General features: G+C 43.9%; 1 protein-coding gene across 1 annotated transcript in view; it reads right to left on the reverse strand.

The window, feature by feature from the left end:
• SLC5A12 (solute carrier family 5 member 12) overlaps nucleotides 1-19977 on the reverse strand; it is a 118716-nt gene extending 98739 nt beyond the window's left edge. The window contains exon 1 of the mRNA XM_077460839.1: nucleotides 19530-19977. Coding sequence (XP_077316965.1) covers nucleotides 19530-19886 — 357 coding nt within the window. The 5' untranslated portion in view covers nucleotides 19887-19977. The remainder of the gene's footprint in view (nucleotides 1-19529) is intronic.
• Between the last annotated feature and the right edge of the window lie 401 nt (nucleotides 19978-20378).

A 20378-nucleotide genomic window follows, 5' to 3' on the forward strand; every position in this document is an offset into this window, starting at 1 on the left:
ACCATCGTAGAGTACAGTCACGGAGACCAAAGGTGTGGAGTTTTTTGAGAAGGAGGGGGTGGTCAACCGTATCAAAGGCAGCAGAGAGGTCCAGGAGGAGGAGTACAGAATAATGTCGATTGGTTTTGGCCGTTAGTAGATCGTTTGTTAGTTTTAGGAGAGCAGTTTCTGTGGAGTGTTGAGGACGAAATCCAGACTGAAGGGGATCAAGAAGGCTATTATCAGCGAGGTGGACGCTCAATCGGTTGTAGACCAGACGTTCGAGTAGTTTGGATAAAAAGGGGAGCAAGGAGATGGGGCGTAGGTTGTTTGGATTGGATGGGTCCAGTGAGGGTTTTTTAAGTATGGGTTTGACAAGTGCATGTTTTAGAGAGTTGGGGAAGATGCCAGAAGAGAGGGAGAGATTGAAGATGTGAGTTAGAGAGTGTAGCATAGAGTCAGAGGGTGAACACAGCATTTGCGAGGGAACAGGATCCAGAGGGCAGGTGGTAAGGTGGACATTACCAAGTAGTTTAGCAACTTCGTCTATAGTGGTGGGGTTGAAAGAGGGAAGTAATGATAGTGCCCGTGGGCATGATGTGTAAAGCGTGGAGGGTATCAGAACAGTAGAAATCTCCACGCGAATTGTATCAATCTTCTGTTTGAAGTGATTAGCAATCTCCTGGGCAGTGAGTGAGTTGGCGGGTGGAGGCGGTGGAGGACGAAGTAGAGAGTTGAAAGTAGAGAAGAGTTGATGGGGACGGGATGATAGGTTGCTGATGAGAGTGATAAAATAGTTCTGCTTGGCAGAGAGGAGGCTAGAATTGTAATTTTGGAGGGCAGATTTATATTGGTTGAAATCTCTCTGAGACTTGGTCTTGCGCCACAGGCGTTCATGAGCATGACTACGTTTTTTCAGACTTCTAGTGGCATCTGTTTGCCAAGGTTGAAGGGGTCGGGGCTTGATTCTGTGTGTAGTGAGGGGGGCCAGTGAGTCCAGAGAGGCCAGAAGTGAAGTGTTGTAGACAGAAGTGGCTAGGTTGGTGCAGAATAGGGGTGAGATTTTGTCGTAGAGGTTGTCAATAGCAGAGTAGAGAAGAGAAGGCTTGAGATGACGTAGGTTTCTGCGGGTAACTTTAATGCGGTTGGAGGGAGAGGATGTGAAGGAGAGGGAGAGAGTGAAACTAATAAGGTGGTGATCAGAGAGAGGGAATGGATAGTTAGAGAGGTTGCATGGAGTGCAAAGGTGAGAGAAAACGAGGTCAAGGATATTGCCTTCGGAGTGAGTAGGATCATGTATCCACTGTTTCAGGTCAAAGGAGGAGGTTAGGCTGAGAAGTTTGGAAGGAGCAGAGGTGTTAGTATTAATAGGGATGTTGAAGTCCCCGAGAATGATTGTGGGGATTTCAGAAGAAAGAAAGTAGGGTAGCCAGGCAGAGAAGTCATCAAGAAATGTTGATACTGGTCCAGGGGGCCTGTAGATCATGGCTATTCTTAAAGAAATTGGAGTGAAGAGACGAATGCAGTGTGCTTCGAAAGAGGAGAGTGACAGAGAGGGAGGTGGCTGAAGTACCTGGAAGGTGCTATGTGGGGCTAGAAGGATTCCAACACCTCCTCCCTTATGTCCATTGGATCTAGGGGAGTGAGTCCAAAGAAGACCACCATGGGATAGGGCCGCAGAAGATGCAGTGTCTGATTCGTGGAGCCAAGTTTCGGTGATGGCGAGTAGGTTAAATGAGTTGGCGATAAAGATGTCATGTAGAGAGGTGAGTTTGTTGCAGACAGAGCGGGAGTTCCAAAGGGCACAAGAGAAAGGGAGTCTGGTCTTGGGAAGAATAGAAATGGGAACTAAATTGTGTTGATTGCGGCTGCTGCCAGAGGGTGCAGGGTGATGGGTACAGTTTAATGATGGAGGTCCAGGGTTTGGGGATATATCTCCAGAGGTTAGGAGAAGCAGGAGGGTGAGGGAGGCAATATGGGAGTGAGATTTATATGAAGGGACATGCCCCAGGGTCTTGGAGATTTTTAGTGTGTGTGGATTTAGAATTAGCAGGAGTTGGTGGGTGCAGTAATAAGGAGAGGACAGAAGTGAGGGTGATATATATATGCTGTGGGGGGGAGAAGTGGGGCGGAGTTGAGATAATTTTAGTATAGAGGACAGAGCTGTCAGAAGGAGTGGTAGAGAATGCATGTTATAAGGAGAAAGTGCTAAAGGGTTAAACGAGGTCACCTGCTGTCTTTGCGGTGTTTTTCAAAGTATTTTCTTGTGTACCTTCGCTTTGTGCATTCGCTGAAGTGCAGAGTCAGAAGTGCTTCCACTTGTTGAAATCCCCCCCACTTGGAGAAAGACCCCCAGTTGCAAGTGTGCCCCCAGCAATGCAGTGGCACAAATTGGCATTGTATTGCTGGGGGCACACTTGCAACTGGGGGTCTTTCTCCAAGTGGGGGGGATTTTAATAAGTGGAAGCCAGGCAGAGAAGTCATCAAGAAATGTTGATACTGGTCCAGGGGGCCTGTAGATCACGGCTATTCTTAAAGAAATTGGAGTGAAGAGACGAATGCAGTGTCCTCTCCTTATTACTGCACCCACCAACTCCTGCTAATTCTAAATCCACACACACTAAAAATCTCCAAGACCCTGGGGCATGTCCCTTCATATAAATCTCACTCCCATATTGCCTCCCTCACCCTCCTGCTTCTCCTAACCTCTGGAGATATATCCCCAAACCCTGGACCTCCATCATTAAACTGTACCCATCACCCTGCACCCTCTGGCAGCAGCCGCAATCAACACAATTTAGTTCCCATTTCTATTCTTCCCAAGACCAGACTCCCTTTCTATTGTGCCCTTTGGAACTCCCGCTCTGTCTGCAACAAACTCACCTCTCTACATGACATCTTTATCGCCAACTCATTTAACCTACTCGCCATCACCGAAACTTGGCTCCACGAATCAGACACTGCATCTTCTGCGGCCCTATCCCATGGTGGTCTTCTTTGGACTCACTCCCCTAGATCCAATGGACATAAGGGAGGAGGTGTTGGAATCCTTCTAGCCCCACATAGCACCTTCCAGGTACTTCAGCCACCTCCCTCTCTGTCACTCTCCTCTTTCGAAGCACACTGCATTCGTCTCTTCACTCCAATTTCTTTAAGAATAGCCGTGATCTACAGGCCCCCTGGACCAGTATCAACATTTCTTGATGACTTCTCTGCCTGGCTACCCTACTTTCTTTCTTCTGAAATCCCCACAATCATTCTCGGGGACTTCAACATCCCTATTAATACTAACACCTCTGCTCCTTCCAAACTTCTCAGCCTAACCTCCTCCTTTGACCTGAAACAGTGGATACATGATCCTACTCACTCCGAAGGCAATATCCTTGACCTCGTTTTCTCTCACCTTTGCACTCCATGCAACCTCTCTAACTATCCATTCCCTCTCTCTGATCACCACCTTATTAGTTTCACTCTCTCCCTCTCCTTCACCTCCTCTCCCTCCAACCGCATTAAAGTTACCCGCAGAAACCTACGTCATCTCAAGCCTTCTCTTCTCTACTCTGCTATTGACAACCTCTACGACAAAATCTCACCCCTATCCTGCACCAACCTAGCCACTTCTCTCTACAACACTTCACTTCTGGCCTCTCTGGACTCACTGGCCCCCCTCACTACACACAGAATCAAGCCCCGACCCCTTCAACCTTGGCAAACAGATGCCACTAGAAGTCTGAAAAAACGTAGTCGTGCTCATGAACGCCTGTGGCGCAAGACCAAGTCTCAGAGAGATTTCAACCAATATAAATCTGCCCTCCAAAATTACAATTCTAGCCTCCTCTCTGCCAAGCAGAACTATTTTATCACTCTCATCAGCAACCTATCATCCCGTCCCCGTCAACTCTTCTCTACTTTCAACTCTCTACTTCGTCCTCCACCGCCTCCACCCGCCAACTCACTCACTGCCCAGGAGATTGCTAATCACTTCAAACAGAAGATTGATACAATTTGCGTGGAGATTTCTACTGTTCTGATACCCTCCACGCTTTACACATCATGCCCACAGGCACTATCATTACTTCCCTCTTTCAACTCCACCACTATAGACGAAGTTGCTAAACTACTTGGTAATGTCCACCTTACCACCTGCCCTCTGGATCCTGTTCCCTCGCAAATGCTGTGTTCACCCTCTGACTCTATGCTACACTCTCTAACTCACATCTTCAATCTCTCCCTCTCTTCTGGCATCTTCCCCAACTCTCTAAAACATGCACTTGTCAAACCCATACTTAAAAAACCCTCACTGGACCCATCCAATCCAAACAACCTACGCCCCATCTCCTTGCTCCCCTTTTTATCCAAACTACTCGAACGTCTGGTCTACAACCGATTGAGCGTCCACCTCGCTGATAATAGCCTTCTTGATCCCCTTCAGTCTGGATTTCGTCCTCAACACTCCACAGAAACTGCTCTCCTAAAACTAACAAACGATCTACTAACGGCCAAAACCAATCGACATTATTCTGTACTCCTCCTCCTGGACCTCTCTGCTGCCTTTGATACGGTTGACCACCCCCTCCTTATAATACAATGCCGCCTATAAGTTCCCATCTGTGCCGCCTATCAGTGCCTACCCATGCCCACCTGTGCCGCCTACCCATGCCCACCTGTGCCGCCTACCCATGCCCACCTGTGCCACCTACCTATGCCCACCTGTGCCGCCTACCCATGCCCACCTGTGCCGCCTACCCATGCCCACCTGTGCTGCCTAACCCATGCCCACCTGTGCCACCTATCCATGCCAATCCGTGCCAATTTGTGCCACCTATCAGTGCCCATCCGTGTCGCCCATCAGTGCCACCCATCAGTGCCGCCTATCAGTGCCACATATCGGTGTCCATCAATGCCGCCTCATCAGTGCCACTTCATTGGTGCCACCTCATCGGTGCCCATCAGTGCCGCCTTATCATTGCCCATCAGTGTAACCCCATCAGTGCCCATCAGTGAAGGAGAAAACTTACTTATTTGCAAAGTTTTGAAACTGAAACAAAAAAAAACTTTTTTTTTTCACAATTTTCGGTATTTTTTTATTTGTTTAGCAAAAAATAAAAACCGCAGAGGTGATCAAATACCACCAAAAGAAAGCTCTATTTGTGGGAAGAAAATGAGAAAAATTTCATTTGGGTACAGTGTAGCATAACCGCGCAATTGTCATTCAAAGTGCCCAGCGCTGAAAGCTCAAAATTGGTCTGGGCAGGAAGGTGTTTAAGTGCCCGATATTGAAGTGGTTAAAAATGTACCAGTTGAAAATTACAAACAGATTCAACCTAACACAACAAACCTACACAGTCCCTGTCTTGTTTGCACCGCCTGTATACTGCTGTTCTGAGTATATAGGGCCTGGGGGCCACACGCATTTCCTTTTTTTAATATGGGTACGGGGTTCCCCTTAATATGCGTACAAGACCCAAAGGGGCTGGTAATGGGCAGGGAGGGCTACCCATGCCATTTTTCTCAATGATTTTCAACCATATTGCAGAAACCCGATATAACATTAAAACCGCAAGCAGCTTTAAATGACGTTATTTCCGTTAAATGTCATTTTGTGCAGGGACTGTTCTAAACACGGGAAACACGTGGCACTTCACAGGCATACTACAGACACCCCCCAGGCACCATATTTAAAGGAATATTTCACTTTTTTTCCACTTTAATCGTCATTAAAATCAGTGCTCCCACCAAAACGGCCGTTTTTAAAACTTTTTTTTGCATTGACCCATGTCCCCTGGGGCAGGAGCCAGATCCCCAAACCCTTTTTAGGACAGTATCTTGCATATTAGCCGTTAAAATTAGCACTTTTAATTTCGAACGTTTGAGTCCCATAGACTTCAATGGGGTTCTAACGTTCGTACGAATTTGGGGTCCGTTCGAAAGTTCTGGTGCGAACCGAACCGGGGGGTGTTCGGCTCATCCCTAATTTCTAGGTATCTCCTGAATAATCTTTTTTTAATTTAAGCCAGATCTACATAATATATATATGTCCTTTTTTTAATCAAATTTTTTTTATTATTTTATTATTTTCTCGTGCTCTCCACAACACCATTTTTATCTTGTATTTGTAAACCTGTTTGGTGTTGGTGTCCCTTATTAATTTTGACATTGTATTTTTTAAATGTACCTGCCTACTCACCCAAAAAAAATTATATTTGCTATTTGAAGAAAAACACATAGGCAAGTATTTTCTGAAATAAATAATTTTCCATCATAATAACAAAATAAAGATGAAGGCAATACTGGTGAAACTGCTGGAATTCGTGAAGCCTTTGGCCCCCAAGGCAGACATCAACTTTGTGGCTCCAAAACTTGATAGCTTGAGAAGTCCATATAGAAAGGAGGTCAATCTGGTCCAGGAATCCCAGAAGTCAGGAACAGCAGCAGATGACATATATGTACCCAGGCTGTGGTACTACAACAGGCTGCGTGTTCTGTCAGACCAGACTGAAGCCAGACAATCACATTTGACTCTTCCATACAGCCTTCCCTGCAGCCTTCCCTGGAGGCTGTGGCTCTGGAGGTGGACTTGTGGCAGGAGGAGGAGGAGGATGGGGGGAGCGCACACAGGTGGTCGTCATCAGTTAGTTCGCCAATCAACCCCTTGTGGATGGTTGCAAAAATTAGTCTCTCACATTTGCGCCATTGGCCCTCTTCCATTTGATGTATATTGGAGGCTATGTAGAGCCATAGGCCTCTACAGCATTGAGGGGGGATTTCAGGGTGTCATTAGCCTCCCTGATGAGGGCCAGTGCTGCCTCCTCCGTTTTACTTGCCTTCGGCCTTTTGGGTGGAAGGCAGAAGGAAGGCACCTGGGATTGGGTGTTACTGGACCCTGCCACCTCCTGGCTGACACTTTTCCCCGCCTCCTCCTGTGTGCCACTTGCCAGAGCCTTGTCCTGGCTGAGGTCATCCTGTGTATGAAAAAGGGACATAGTTTTAGTTTTTGTTCATCAAACACACACAATTTTCAGCTCATGACTGTTGCAAATTGACTGTTAATAAATATAAATTCTGAGCCCAGCATTTTTCATTCTTGTCCCAATCATTTTTGGCCCCTACTGTCTATTGATATGTCAAACACTTTTTGTTAAATCATTAATTTCTTATCAATAATAACATCTAGTTACCAACAATAATTTTCTCATAAAAAATATGTATAAAAATACTATACCTGGCTCCAGCTGGGCTCCTCAATCTCTTCCTGGATGGAAGGCCCAGGTTGGTCCTCGGAAGTCTCAGCTGGGATTGAGGGAAGGCTGGATGGAAGGGTAGAGGGAAGGGGGCGGAACAGTTGAAAGCGATTCCCTGGCCTCAATCTGGTCATCAAGTAAACGCATCCTGTTGTAGTACAACAGGCTGGGTACATACACCTTATCTGTTGCAGCTCCTGACCTCAGGGACCTCTGGACCTTCATATACTCCTTCCTATAGGTGCTTCTCAAGCTACCAATTTTAGTTTCCAGAGACCTGATGTCTGCATTGGGGATCCTAGTCTTTACAAATTCAAGCAGTTTCTCCAGCGATACCTTCCTAGCTCCTTTATTGTGATATAACGGGTTTTTCACCTCCCATAAATTTTGCATATCACGATATTTATCAAGGAATTATCCCAGGAATTCATGGTCTTTAAATGGATACATTTTCTTTGCAAGACCAAACAAAAGACAAAAACACTCATCTCAGGATACTTAACCCAATATAAGCGTCAATCTAGATTCAATATATGCCACTCATGTCACCAAAGTTAAAATCTTACCTTCGTTATAACGTTTGTCGCTTCCATTCCTCCTTCCTCTGCACACAGAACGTAGTTACAACACACGCGTGTTAAGCTTTATATACACTGTGCATGCGTGAAACTCTGCCCGCGTCCTCCACCCCTGCCGTTCTTTATAGAATATTCCCCGCCTTGTCTCTTTCGTGGTAGTGGGAGAGGAACATGCCAGATACACAGCAGGTGCATAATAGCAGTAACGAGGAGGAGGAAAGCCCGGAGCCAGAAACGTCCCAATCCAGGAGGAGATTTAAGGTCACAAATATGTCCTTTGTAGAGATGTTGGAGATGGTCGACATCTTGAGGAGGAATGACTATGTCGGGAATTATGGTCTGTACCCAAACCCAAATATGAGAAAGGCCAAGATCATGAATAAAGGTGTGAAGAGTCTGCACAGGAATTTTGCGGTACGACGATCCAAGGATCAGAGGAAATGTTGGTCGGACCTCAAATCAAGGGAGCAGGATCAATACAGAAGAATAGAGAAAGTTCTTTGAAAAAGTAAATATTTTTCGTGTGTTCCTATTATTATTATTAATGCATGCTGCGCCATGTGTTTTTCTTTATAGTGTTGTACATTTTAAAATGGCTACTTTCATGTTCATACGCACAGTAATCGATCGTAGTAAACATCGTTCGTTTCCCAAATAAATACAATGTTTTCCCAGACACATGATTAAATACATTTGGTCATGCTAATTTTTAATTTCAAAGAGGTTTAGGACATTGTTGTCTAGATGTGTTTGAACCTAGAAGGAATAGCAAACTAGATTCAGTGTAATGTATGGAGAGGACACTCAGCAGCTGTTTAAACATCTGGACTCTAGTGTGGGACACCAGAACAAACTTTTTAGGGTGTCCCACACAGTTACTCCATTGTATACTCGGGGTGCCTCAAGGTGGGAAACTTGCCCAAAAAAGGTAAGTATTCCAGCTTTAGTAAGGGAATAAATCATGTCTTCTTCAGCTTTGAATTCTGCTCAGGCAATCGTCCCCCACTTCCAAGCAATGTTTCTCATTCATATTTGTTGCCTCAAATATCTGTGTGCTAAGTATAAGTTTTGTTTCATTCTCATAGGGGGAGCAAAAAATCGGGAAATACGAGGACACCAGGGACCCCCCACCTCCTGAAGAAGGGGAACAGAGGTCACAATCTGAGGATGTGGAGGAAGGAGAGATGGTCGAAATTGAGACCACAACAGGTGAGTGTCTGACACCCCAGATTCAGGTAATAAGAGGTATATGCCTGCATATTTATAATACATGGTGTGTTTTTTTATTTTTAGGTGATGTGCAGGTTGTGGAAGAACAATCTCATCATTTCACCATTGACAGTGCCCAAAGGCTAATCCAGGACATCATTTTAGGGTGGCACAGTGGTGTAGTGGGTAGCACTCTTGCCTAGCAGTAAAAAGGGTTGCTGGTTTGAATCCCAACCACGACCATACCTGCCTGGAGTTTGCATGTTCTCCCTGTACCTGCGTGGGTTTCCTCTGGGTACTCCGGCTTCCTCCCACACTCCAAAGACATGCTGGCAGGTTAATTGGCTTCTGTCCAAAATTGGCCCTAGTATATGAATGTGAGTTGGGGATCTTGGATTGTGGGCTCCTTGAGGGTAGGGACCGATATGAGTGTGCGATGTATGTGTGGAGCGCTCTGTAAAATTAACAGTGCTATATCCCTAAAAATAGGGATAATTGTGGACAAGCACCCACACCTCACTCAGGTTGAACCAGATGGACTGGTGCCTTTATTCAACCTTACTAACTATGTAACTATGTGGTGTAGTCAGGAATTAGACTTTATAAAACAAAAAACTCTGGAGATTGAACAAAAACTTAAGGACATGATTGATGTCCTCGGAAGAATATAATTTCCCAAAAAACTAGCACCATTTTTTAAACTATTTTTGACATTTTGTAAACATTTTATAAAGCCTAATTTTGAAGATGCACACAGTATGTCAACATGTGCTATCTGCCATCGGGGGATATCAATGTACGTGTTTTGTGCCTGCAACCCCTTCCTCAAAACTCAAGTAGGTGAGAGGAAGGGGTTTCACCCCCAAAACACATCCATTGATCCCCCATGATGGGAGATAGCACATGTTGACATTAGGCATGGGATCAGGATGTAAATCCCCAGTTTGACTCCCAATTTGTGTGCATCTTTAAATATAGGCATTTACAGGGGTAACATCACCCCATCTGTTGAAGGCAAGATCCACATGTTTTGGACAATAGAATGTGTGGTCTTGCCTTAAGTTTTTCAATGTTGAACTTTGTAAGTTTCAGAGTTGTGTATGTTGTTTTCAAACATGGGTGTTTATGTAACCGGAAAAAAAAAATGTAGATAAATCAAAATTTGTAACTTTAAAAAAAAAAAAGGTTTTACAACGCATGTGAATGTGTACGGAGTAAAAGGATTTATACTCAACAATGTGTGGCTTCCTCTTTCAATGATCAATCCCAGATTTTGTGTTGAAATTGGTGTTTACAGTGACAATAGGTGTTATTTAATCATGTAAAAACCACTTGGCACTACAAGTGCACTAAGAGACAGCAAAAAGAAACACAAGCAGTAAATATAAATCAAGATTTTAGCAGATTAAATATAACATTTATTCAAAATGTGCTGGCAAAGCAATGGCCCACCTCCCCGAAAAATATTCAAAATAATTTTGACGCACTTCACGGGCGCTTTGAGGGGGGCAAGCCAGGATGGGCCGATTCCAGGGCCGTCATTGATTCCTGAAGTCCAGCCTCAGGCCCAGTTGAGACCACATCATTTGGGTTATTTTGTTTCAAAAAGTTGTGCAGGATGCAACAAGATAACACAACGGTATTAAGTTTGTATTCTGCCATATTTATGGCCATTTGAAACAGGCGGAACCAGCTAGCCAGGATCCCAAACGCGTTCTCAACAACTCTTCTGGCTCTTGCCAGCCGATAATTAAAAACCCTCTTCTCCGGGGTGGTGGTCCTCTGGGGGAAAGGCCTCATGACATGGTTACCCAGAACGAAAGCTCATCTGCAACAAAGACAAATGGCAGTCCTTCGACATTCTCCTCTGGGGGTGGAAATCCCAAGCCACCACTCTTGAGACATCGGTAGAACTCGGTCCGGGCAAATACTCCTCCATCCGACATCCAACCATTCCTCCCCACGTCCACATACAGAAACTCATATGTTCCCGACACCACCGCCATCAACACAATACTATGAAACCCCTTATAGTTAAAATAGAATGAGCCCGAATGGGGTGGTGGGATGATGTGGATGTGCTTCCCATCGATTGCCCCCCCGCTGGGCAAACTGGGAGGCCACAGTATGCCATTCCTGTGGCATTGAAGGAAACTGTGGAGTCAATCAAGAAAAATCAAATTAGTAATTTTGCACAAAAACCTAGCAAGCAGATTATACACAAACATTGTTGGCCAACATCAGTATAACATTTCTTGTAAAGAGTATTTAAAGGCTAAAATATAAGGTCCACTTATCAGATTCCTCACCCCCTCTGATGGCCCCTTGGAAATATTTTGGGGAGGAGGTATGTTTTGGACAGGTAACCCTCTCCACTAAGTAATGGAGTAACAAAGTAATGTGTGTTACTTTGGCCAGCCCCTACTTAATTACACTATTGGCAGCCCACTGGACAGGTAATAAGAAGTGGCATAGGAAAAAATAAGCACATTTTTTGATTTTGCAATTACCTATCAAGATAATAGGAGAAGAAAAATGTAAACAGTAGCATTTGAAAGTATTGAGGCAGGCCCTTGCACTACATGCTTTGATGAATTCATCCATAAATGTGACCACAAAAGAAGTAGGTATAGTTTGTATGGGTTTGGCAAAGTCAGCAGATAGAGAATTGGTATCAGCTGACTTAGTGGTTGGGGGAGGGAGGGTTCCAAATGATTTTGGGCCCCCCAAAAAAACCTCTGGCACTCTGCATGAATTTAAGGACAACAATAAAATTTTTACACATTTCAGGGGGTCTTTAGGGTAAAGCACTACAATGGAGCTGACAAAATGCATTGTTAAGTGACTAGACTAGGAGTATATGGGCCCAGGAGAGCATGCTGGGGAGGTTAGTGAAGACAAATATGCATGAAGGACAAAAAAGGAGCATTAAAAAATCCAATATGCATGAGGACAAAGAGGAAATTCACAGCTTATTACAATTATGTTAATTATAGAATGATGAAAGAAATACAATACTTTAGCAAACATTAAATACATAGAATGTAATGTTAAAGGAGAAAACTTACCCTAATATAGTCCTTCTGCAGGACCTGGATGATGGCAGAACAGGTCTCTGGAATAATGATCCCCAGAGCCTGGGGGGAGATGCCGGTGAAGAACTTGAGGTCCTGCAGGCTTCTCCCTGTCGCCAAGTACCGCAACGTAGCGACTAGCCTCTGCTCCGGAGTGATGGCTTGCTGCATGCAGGTATCCTGCCTGCTGATATAGGGGGACAGCAAAGGCAACAGACGGTGAAAAACGGGGTCCGTCATCCTGAGATAATTCCTGAAATCATCTCACGCAGCAAAGGCATATGAGAGAATTGGTCACGCTGGAGCAACCAATTCTTGGTCCATGAACTCCTCCTCGCCCTGTTAATGGACTGGGCTTGTGTCAAAGTAAGAACCCCAACACCAAGCCCCTGCACAGCACAAACTCTGACGAGTACGTACACGCAACGTGGCTTTAAAGCGGTCAGCTGGTCAGAACAGACTAACAGAAAGCACTGATAAACAGCAAGGCCTGAAGGAACAAACTGCAAATCAGCAACGAGCAGACAATAAGCTTTGAAAATCAAAGAGTACTATATAAAATAGCACGCAATGACAAACAAATGCGAACTGACTACACGCACTGATAAGCAGATACGCACCGACAAGCACAAACTGAACAGCAGGAACGATCTGAAGCACAAGTCTGAAAAGCACGGATCGTCTCTAACCAAATTCCTGCTAACACGCGATAAACATGAGATCACCAAAGGGTGCCACGAATGGTGCTGAAATTCCCTTTTATGGTCCCGTTGTACATGGTGTACGTAACCGCATTCCTGGCAGTCAGAATTTGGTGTGACCATGTGTAGGCAAGACAGTTTGAGCGGAATTCCAACAGGAAAACCATCAGAGCTTTTTCCGATGAGAATTCAGATCACATGTACGCGGCATAACACAATTTACTGTTAAGTTAATCTATGGTATGTATAGGATAATTCTCATGATGACTAAACACAGTGAAAAAATAGCATTGCTCAAAATAAAATCATTTTCAAAGTGGATCATGTTGTTGGAAAATTTTATAGCCCAGCTCTAAAACTTTGTCCATCGTATATTCCGACGGAAACAGTCCGATGGAGCCCACACACAATCGGATTATCTGACAACACGGTCCGATCGGACATTTTCCATCGGAATGTCCGACCGTGTGTACAAGGGCTAAGACAAAAACATGTAGCAGCATTAGCAGTAAATTGCCCAATTTTGCAAAAGGTGGATAGCGATGTCTCCTGAGCATGCAAGGGGCAATGTCAGCCAAGAATATCAGTATCAATATGAGTGGTGCATGTTCAACTGCTGTCTTGATAGACAGAACTCTGACACCATCTTAGAGAATCCATTCAAAAAAGAAATCATTAAGGGCGGGGGGGGAACCTTCTCACTGTTTTACGAACTTTGTTCAAGTTCATTTAACTCTGTGATATACAGACTGCTCTCTGACATACAGACTTATCTGAGCTGGATGACGTGTGGTGATGAATGCCTGCACATTAGTTCTTGCATCACATTAACATCATAAAGAAGCCGTCTTTTATGGTGCATTCATGCTTGTGAATGCACCCACAGTCCAATTACATGTGAGAATGCCAGTGAGACTAGCTGAGACTTTTTGCCCAAACACTTGGCTTGACTTTTGGGAGCAGAAATTCATGTGGGATATTTCTACTGCCACTATGTATGACAACTTCCTTCTTGTCAGTGGTTGCTAAGGAACCACCTGCTGCATCCTTAGCAACCAGTGATGTCACACAGCCCCATTAATTTACTGGCTAGAAATCCCCAGCCATGTTAACGGGGGCTAGTGGAATATCACTGACCGAATGTGGCCACTTTGATATTTGGTCAATGACTTCAACCTATAGACCCCACCCCTTTGTTTACTTTTAGTGGTGGGTTTGCAGCATGCACCTGTCAGTGACATCTCAAGGGAGCTGTGCCACCAGGAGATGTCGTCGGTGGCAATGCCCTTTACCTACTTAAGAACTGTTACACGACATAGCAGGCAGACAGCGGGAGTGTTCGTCGTGAGCAGAGCTTTTTTTTTCGTGGCGGTGGTGCAGCAGTCATCATGATTGACAATGGGTCTAAATCGGGGACACTGTTTTTTTATTTTTTAACCTCTTACAGACTGAAAGATTTGGCTGCTTAATGACCAGACCATTTTTGCGATACGGCACTGCGTGACAATTGCGCGGCCATGCAAAGTTTTACCCAAACAAAATGTATGTATTTTTTTCACTCTGCGGCAGACAGATTTGACACTTTTGACACATTTCTTGGGCCATTGACATTTATACAGCGATCGGAGCTATAAAAATACATTAATTACTGTGTAAATGTCACTAGGAGAAAAGGAGTTACTAACTAGGGAACACATTTAACCCCTAGTGTTGTTTCTAACGGTATGGGGATAGGACTGACTGGGAGAAGAGACATATCATTGTTCTTACTTACTGGGAACAAACAATATGTCTCCTCTCCCCTGACAAAACAGGGATTTGTGTGTGTTCTAGCGCTCATTCCCACAATCGGGGGTGTCCTGCTGCGATCATGCCCACCAGCCACACGCATGGGGTCCCCCATTGTGCTGCGGGTGCGCGCGCCTCCGGCGGCTCTCAAAGGGGAATACGTACCCGTACATCGATTCACGGGAAAATGCCACTTTGCCGACGTATATTGGGGTGAGATGGTCGACAAGTGGTTAATAAAGGAATTGTCAAAACTGCCACCTGTCTTTATCCACTTTAACACTTTTTTGGTGAATGGGTAGGGGTACAATTTACCCCATACTTACAGTATTCACACGGCAGGGGCCAGGATCTGGTGCCCCTCTTGTAAAGGAGGCTCCCAGATTCCGATAAGCCCCCTGCCCATCAACAGGGGGACAAGGTGCTGTGGGTTGGGGGCGTGTGGCCTGGTATGGTTCAGGGAGAGGGGGCACTCGCTCGCCTCTCCCCCTTTCCTGACCTGCTGAGCCCCGGGACTGTGTCGTCATAAGGGGCGGGGTCACCGTGTGACATCACTCGGTGACCACGGCCCGTATGCCTATATAATTTGCCGAGCACCGTGTCCACGGCATTAGAGTGGGAGAGAGCGTCGTGTCAACATCGGAAGAACAGAAGAAGGAAGAAGAAGAAGAAGATGACGGCGATGACGAAGGAGAAAGCCGGGCTCCTCCACTAGCAAAAGAACTGCAAAAGAGCAGAAGATAGCGGAGGAGCCTGGCGAGAAGAACTGGAAAGCGTGGAGAAGTCAGAAGAAGGCCCCTGAAGTCGTAAGAAGACCCCCGGAGCTGTCTAATAAACTACTTTAAAAACCTGTGTAGTGTGTTTTTTTATTGACACTTTTTCCCCCAGGTGAATGGGTAGGGGTACGATGTACCCCATACTCATTCACATAGGGTGGGGGGCCGGGATCTGGGGGCCCCCTTATTAAAGGGGGCTCCTGGATTCCGATAAACCGACCGCCCGCGAGATTGACTTCCTTTTCTAGTCCCGTCGTAACTGGAGTCACGTTCAAAATGAACGGATTTTAGTCCATGTGTGGGCAAGTCCATTCATTTTGAAAGACCGTTGGACCTCCGCCATAAGTCAGATGGGAAGTCCGTCAAAGTCCGTTCGTGTGTGTGCGCAAGTCGGCTCATTCGGAAGGTCCGGCGGACCTTCACTGCAAAGTGCGGCGGATTGTCCACCGGACCAAGTCTGCTGGAAAATCCGATCGTGTGTATGCGCCATTAGGCTATTTTCTCTATTATGAATGTTAGCTTTAATGATTGAATGTTAAGGAATGCTACATTTGCCAAACAAAAGACAACAATGCAATTATTACACACATATAAAAAACATTACGAGTATTATTCACCACACTTGCATGAATGAGATATTAAATAGTCAAAACACAGAAAGGTAGTTTGCCAACTTGGATTTTTCAAAATGGGTGAGTGAAGCTAAGCTACATGTGTGTTCAGCCATACTCAATCTTGCATTGTTGAAGGCTATGTTCAACTTTTTTTAATTTTTTTATTTATTGATTATTTAATATACATCTAACAACGCATACATTCAATTTCTATTCAAGCTCACACAGAAGATTCCACATATTCTTTATTGTATCCACAGTTATATTACACAAGAGTTCCCTTCTCCCCCAATAAACTCATACCTTGGTGTGGTTTGTATACCCCCTCACTTTCCTATCTTGAATTTCTTCATATTTATTACCCTCTAGACTTCCCACATGTTCACTCCTGTCTATCTTCCTTGCCATTAACCTATTCCTTTATGTTTAGTCCATGGAATATTCAGATGCAGTTGTGGGATCTGCTATCCACCTAGACCAAAATTTCTCTTTTTTTTTTTTATTACCTCTATTACAGTATGTATCTTTATATAGCGGTAAGTTACTATTTACAAAATATTTCTAAAAGGTTAGTGAAGGGGGGGGCTTTTTTGCGTAGAATAGTAGCAAGCTTATTAGTGTTCTCTTTGTCACTGTATAAATATTTTTTTCCACTAATCCTAAAAGTCAAATCACCATGCTCTGTTCTAGAGTGACAGATGTAACTGCCACAATCACTCCTGACCAGAACATAGCGATAGTCGGGCAAGTCCAGAATATATGGATAAAATCTTCTGGAGCATGCCCACATCTCCAACAGTTTGGAGAGTTTGATGGGCTTATTTTATTTTATGTAATCTATATGCCCTATGTGCTATCTTGAATTGTATGAGTTTATCTCGCAATAAGACCAATGTTTGAAAGGGGAATCCCCATATACCTTCCCAATCCTCTTCCTCTAGCTCTGGGCTATTATTCTCCCATTTTGACCAGAGTTCCCTGATCTCTGACAAAGACACGGTCATAAAATGGATATATAAAGCTGATATGGGTTTCTTTATTGATTTTGTTTCTTACTACTTGCTCCAACCCAGACTCTATAAGTTGGGGGAGACCTTGCGAGAATTGGGCATACAGGACGTGAGAAAGTTGCATATAGCAAAAAAAAATAGCTATCTGGAAGTCTCCATTGCTCCTCCAATCTCACAAAGGGCTCCGTGCTTCCTCCCTGCTATCGCAAAGAGAGTTGGAAAAAAGAGGGCAGCCCTGTCGCTTCCTCCTATATAGCTGGAAAGGGGCTGACAACCTTCCTCCCAGCTTGACCACTGACATGGGATTTTGATATAATGTCTGCAACCACAAAATAAACACCGATGGGAATCCCATCCATCTAAGTATTTCCCATAGAAAAGGCCATTCGACAGTGTCTAAGGCCTTTTCTATATCTAATGAGGCAACCGTTCTAGAGCCTTCATTTGTATTAGTGCGTAATCTACATGTGTGTAAATGTCTGTCGTTCTTTGGGGCATAAATCTCATCTGATCTGAGTCAATAATGGTTGTTAGCAGGGGTTGAATTCTTAAGGTATCTTTGTCAATATTTTAAAATCAGTATTTAATAAAGCTATTGGCCTATAAGAAGCACGTAATTTTTGGATCCTTCTCTTCCTTGTGACTAAGAACTATGTGTGCAATAGGGAGTCCATCCGGACCCGGAGTCTTTCCACTCAGAAAAGTACTTATAGCCTTCTGGATCTCTTCACCAGTAATAGGTTGAACTAATGCCTCTCTCTCCCTACCCGACAACCATCCTAGTGCTAGCCGATCCAAAAGGATGGACAGCTCCCCTGGATGGAAGTCAGGGGGGAGAGTGGAGGCATATAAAGAGCTAAAACCAAAGAGTCGGAAACCATTTTCTCCTCAGGAGTTCTGACTGCAGATTTAAGTGTAGCTGGATAATCTTGTTGTGCTAACATTGCCAAGAACCTTCCATTTCTATCTCCCCGTTCAAAGACTTTCTGTCTATTTTTATATAAATCAAATTTGTTTTTTTCATTTATATGTAGATGCAGATCCGTTTGAGCAGCCATTAATAGATCAAAATTCTTCGTATTAGGATCAGAGCCATATATCTCCTTTTGAAGTTCCAATTCGATTTGTAGAGACCGGGTATTGGTGGTCTGTCCCTTCCGAACCACCGCTTTAGCTGAAATATATTGCCCCCGAACAAATTCCTTAAAAGCATCCCATGTAACATCTGGAGAGGATGATCCAACATTATTTTCACCAATATTCAGTTATTATTAATGGCATTTTTTCTTCTTTCTCAGGGTAAGAGACCCACTGGGGTCCCGAACTTCATAAATCTGCATTTTTTGAAGGAGGGGTACGGATTAACAGATGAAGAGGGTAATGGTCTGAAAGACTGCTCGGTAGATATGTGGCTTCTATAATGTCTGTCAACAAAACTGGATTTGCAAAAGCTAGATATATTTTAGACAAAGTTTTATAGGAGGTAGAAAAACATAACTATGCTCTTTTTATTGGATTTTTCCATCTCCAGACTTCTGTAACTCCTGCCGCTTGTGCTGCTTGGGGGCCTTGGTATATCTAAATTTTGGGATATATTAGATTTAAAATCTCCCATAAAAAGTAACTTTGCTGGACAGTGCTGGATAATCCTCTCCAATGTTCACGTTTAATTAAATAATAAAAAATGCACATGTTTTTGCAAGTAAAAAAATATGCATTTTTTTTCCCTCAAGAGCGCACAGAGCATTGCACCTATGATCAGTGGGTCATAGGTGCAATGACAGGCTTCTGCAGACTTTTCCTACAGTTCTCTGCCCATACCTCTGTTCAGACTGTAAGCTTTATGTCGTATATACACGAACTGACTTTCCGGCAGAAAAGGTCTGGCGGTCTTCCCAGCAGACTTCCCAACGAACGGACTTGCCCACACACAAACAGTCTAAAGTCTGTTCAAAAGTCAGTTTGCTTTGAACGTGATGACGTATGACAGGACTAGAAAAGGAAGCTCAATAGCCAGTAGCCAATAGCTGCCCTTGCGTCGTATTTGGTCCATCGGACCAGCATACAGACAAACGGTTTTCCCGATAGGATTTGAGTCCGTTGGACAGATTTGAGACATGTTCTATTTCTAGGTCCGTCGGAATTAAAAAAAAAAAACGATCAGATTATCTCTCAGACGATCAGACTATCCGACGGAATGATTAGTCGGACCTATTCTGCCGGAAAGTCCGGTTGTGTGTACACGGCATTAGAGCTACAGAAAGTATCAATGGACTATAAGTGATCTGATCAGCCCACTCGTAATCCGTAAAACTCGTAAAACTGCAAATCTGTCTGTGGCTTTTTTATAATTCAAAACAGCAGAAATACTCAAAAGCAATATTAGGGCTGAATATGTCTCAATATTACATTTTATAGCTATGCTGAATTTGGTGATAGACAGTGTGAATTTGAAATTGCACCTATTCTTTAAATAGTAAAAAAACAAAAAACAAAACAACAAAAAAACACTAAAATAGAACATTGTTATTCAGAAAAGTAATTGGATGATAGACCTACCTCATAAGTACTAGTGATTCCAGACCGATAAAAGACAGGTACAAAGAGCTCTGCTGTAAAAAAGACCACAAACGTGTAGGCTATAAAAAACACTGCAAAAGAGGCTCCAAAACGGTAAACCTCTGAAGGAGCGCCTAAAATCGTCACTGCTGACATAAAGCTGGCAGTTAGAGACAGAGCCACTGGTACACATGTCATCTGCTTACCACCAACAAGAAAATCTTTGGATGTTGTTTTTTTTCTCTCTTTTATGGCAAAAAATACACCAATGCCTGCAGATATTAAAAACAGGCCTGCAAACACAACATAGTCCCAGGCAGAAAATGTAATAATTTTAGGAGCAAGAAATTTAGGCATCGTGCTTTTAAAAAAAATATGGTTAAAAAAGTAAAAAAGAAAATCTTATAAAAATCTTCCAAGTCAGTCCTTTCCCTTAAGGAAGAGAGAGCATATTCTTCACTGGCATGACCGGGGGCAGAGGACACTTGGGGCCTTTTATGCAATTTATTGGTTGAGTTAACTATTACTTTGAATAATGTTACTCAGCAATTCTGCCACCTTCACCACACACACAGGCCTTGTTCTATGGATGCTATAATAAAAAATGGCACAAGTATCATTAGTTACTGTACATACGATAGCTTACGTTGTGTTTTATATAACACTAAAGTGCAAACAATTCTTTTAGTTGGGGTCAGAGAGGGTTGACAAAAAAGACCAAAAAAAAAAAAAGACCAAAAAAAAAAAAATGAAATGAGGTGCCACCTTCCATGCCACCCACCCAAAGTCAATAAGCACGTCTGCAGGTCCCCCCCCCCATTCCTGGTTGCGCTTGGATTAAGGATCTGG

The sequence above is a fragment of the Lithobates pipiens genome, unplaced genomic scaffold (assembly GCF_037356315.1).
Source record: "Lithobates pipiens isolate NorthernLeopardFrog02 unplaced genomic scaffold, aLitPip1_a1.2 Scaffold_10, whole genome shotgun sequence".
In the NCBI taxonomy this organism is placed as follows: Eukaryota; Metazoa; Chordata; class Amphibia; order Anura; family Ranidae; genus Lithobates; species Lithobates pipiens.